This window comes from Raphanus sativus, unplaced genomic scaffold, assembly GCF_000801105.2.
Source record: "Raphanus sativus cultivar WK10039 unplaced genomic scaffold, ASM80110v3 Scaffold6258, whole genome shotgun sequence".
Taxonomy (NCBI): Eukaryota; Viridiplantae; Streptophyta; class Magnoliopsida; order Brassicales; family Brassicaceae; genus Raphanus; species Raphanus sativus.
In genome coordinates, this window is record NW_026621548.1 from 1 (window position 1) to 1,428 (window position 1,428).

At 51.3% G+C, this 1,428-nt stretch overlaps 1 protein-coding gene across 1 annotated transcript; it reads left to right on the forward strand.

Moving 5' to 3' along the window:
• Nucleotides 1–86: 86 nt before the first annotated feature.
• Nucleotides 87–1,422, forward strand: LOC130507832 (uncharacterized; the record flags this gene model as incomplete). Its single annotated transcript, XM_057002470.1, is given in 5 exon segments — nt 87–244; nt 327–540; nt 543–665; nt 668–712; nt 715–1,422. Coding segments are annotated over 5 exon segments (1,184 nt in total), but the record flags the coding sequence as incomplete, so codon positions are not given.
• Between the last annotated feature and the right edge of the window lie 6 nt (nt 1,423–1,428).

A 1,428-nucleotide genomic window follows, 5' to 3' on the forward strand; every position in this document is an offset into this window, starting at 1 on the left:
GCTCTTCTTACACTCCACCGGAGGACTCTTCGAGCCACGACGTTAAGCAACTGTCGAAAGGACCATGAAGAAGTACTCTGATAACATGATGCGTTTTCTCGAAGGCATCAGCTCTCGCTTGTCACAGCTTGAACTCTACTGCTACAACCTTGATAAGACTATTGGTGAGATGCGATCTGATTTGACTCGTGATAACGAGGAGGCTGATGTTAAGCTTAGATCTATGGACAAACATCTTCAAGAGGTTTTTGTGTTTTGCAATGCTTTTTAAAGTCCTTTTTTGGTTAATTTTACTTCTGAATCAGCGATGGATGTTTTTGATGTAGGTGAATAGGTCGGTTCAGGTTCTTAGAGACAAACAAGAGCGAGCTGATACGCAGAAAGAGCTAGCGAGGCTTCAACTTGTGCAGAAAGATTCATCTTCCTCTTCACATGGTGAGGAGCGGGTTGCGACGCCTGTTCCAGAGCCAGAGAAGAGCGACAACACCTCAGATGCACACAACAACCAGCTCGCACTTGCTTTGCGTCACCAAATAGCACCACGCCACCACTGCAGCCACAGCCACAGCCACAACACCAGCAGTATTACATGCCTCCTACTACACAGCTTCAAAACACACCTCCACCAGCGCCTGTTCATGCGCCACCATCTCAACCTCAAGCACCACAGCGCAGGCTCAGTTCATGCCCCCACCTCCTGCTCCATCCCACCCAGCTCAGCCCAAGCTCAGTCATTCCCGCAGTACCAGCAAAACTGGCCTCCTCAGCCGCAGGCGAGGCTACAGTCAAGCGGAGCTTACCCTACATACTTGCATGCGCCACCAAGCAACCAATCTCCAGTTGAACAGTTGCCAAGCAGCATGCAGATGCAATCGCCATACGCTGGACCTCCTCAACAGTCGATGCAAACTTACGGATACGGTGCACCGCCACCACAGGCTCCGCAGCAGACAAAGATGTCTTATAACCCCCAGACAGGCGATGGTTATCTACCCGCGGGGCCTCCTCCTCCTCCCGGGTATACCAATGCCATGTATGAAAGTGGGCGGATGCAATACCCACCACCAGCTCAGCAACATCAGCAACAGCAAGTTCATTATATGCAAGGTCCACAAGGTGGTGGGTACGCTCCTCAGCAGCACCAGGCAGATGGTGGTAACACCGGGACACCACCTCCTGTGTTGAGATCGAAATATGGTGAATTGATAGAGAAGCTAGTGAGCATGGGGTTCAGAGGAGACCACGTGATGGCGGTGATTCAGCGGATGGAGGAGAGTGGCCAAGCTATAGACTTCAACGCCCTCCTTGACAGACTGAACGTGCAGTCTTCATCAGGTGGGCCTCCCAGAGGGTGGTGAAGCCATTGTTGGCTCCTCTACTCCACAATATAAACTGCTTCCTTCCTTATCAAGGCTTACGTTTATAGGC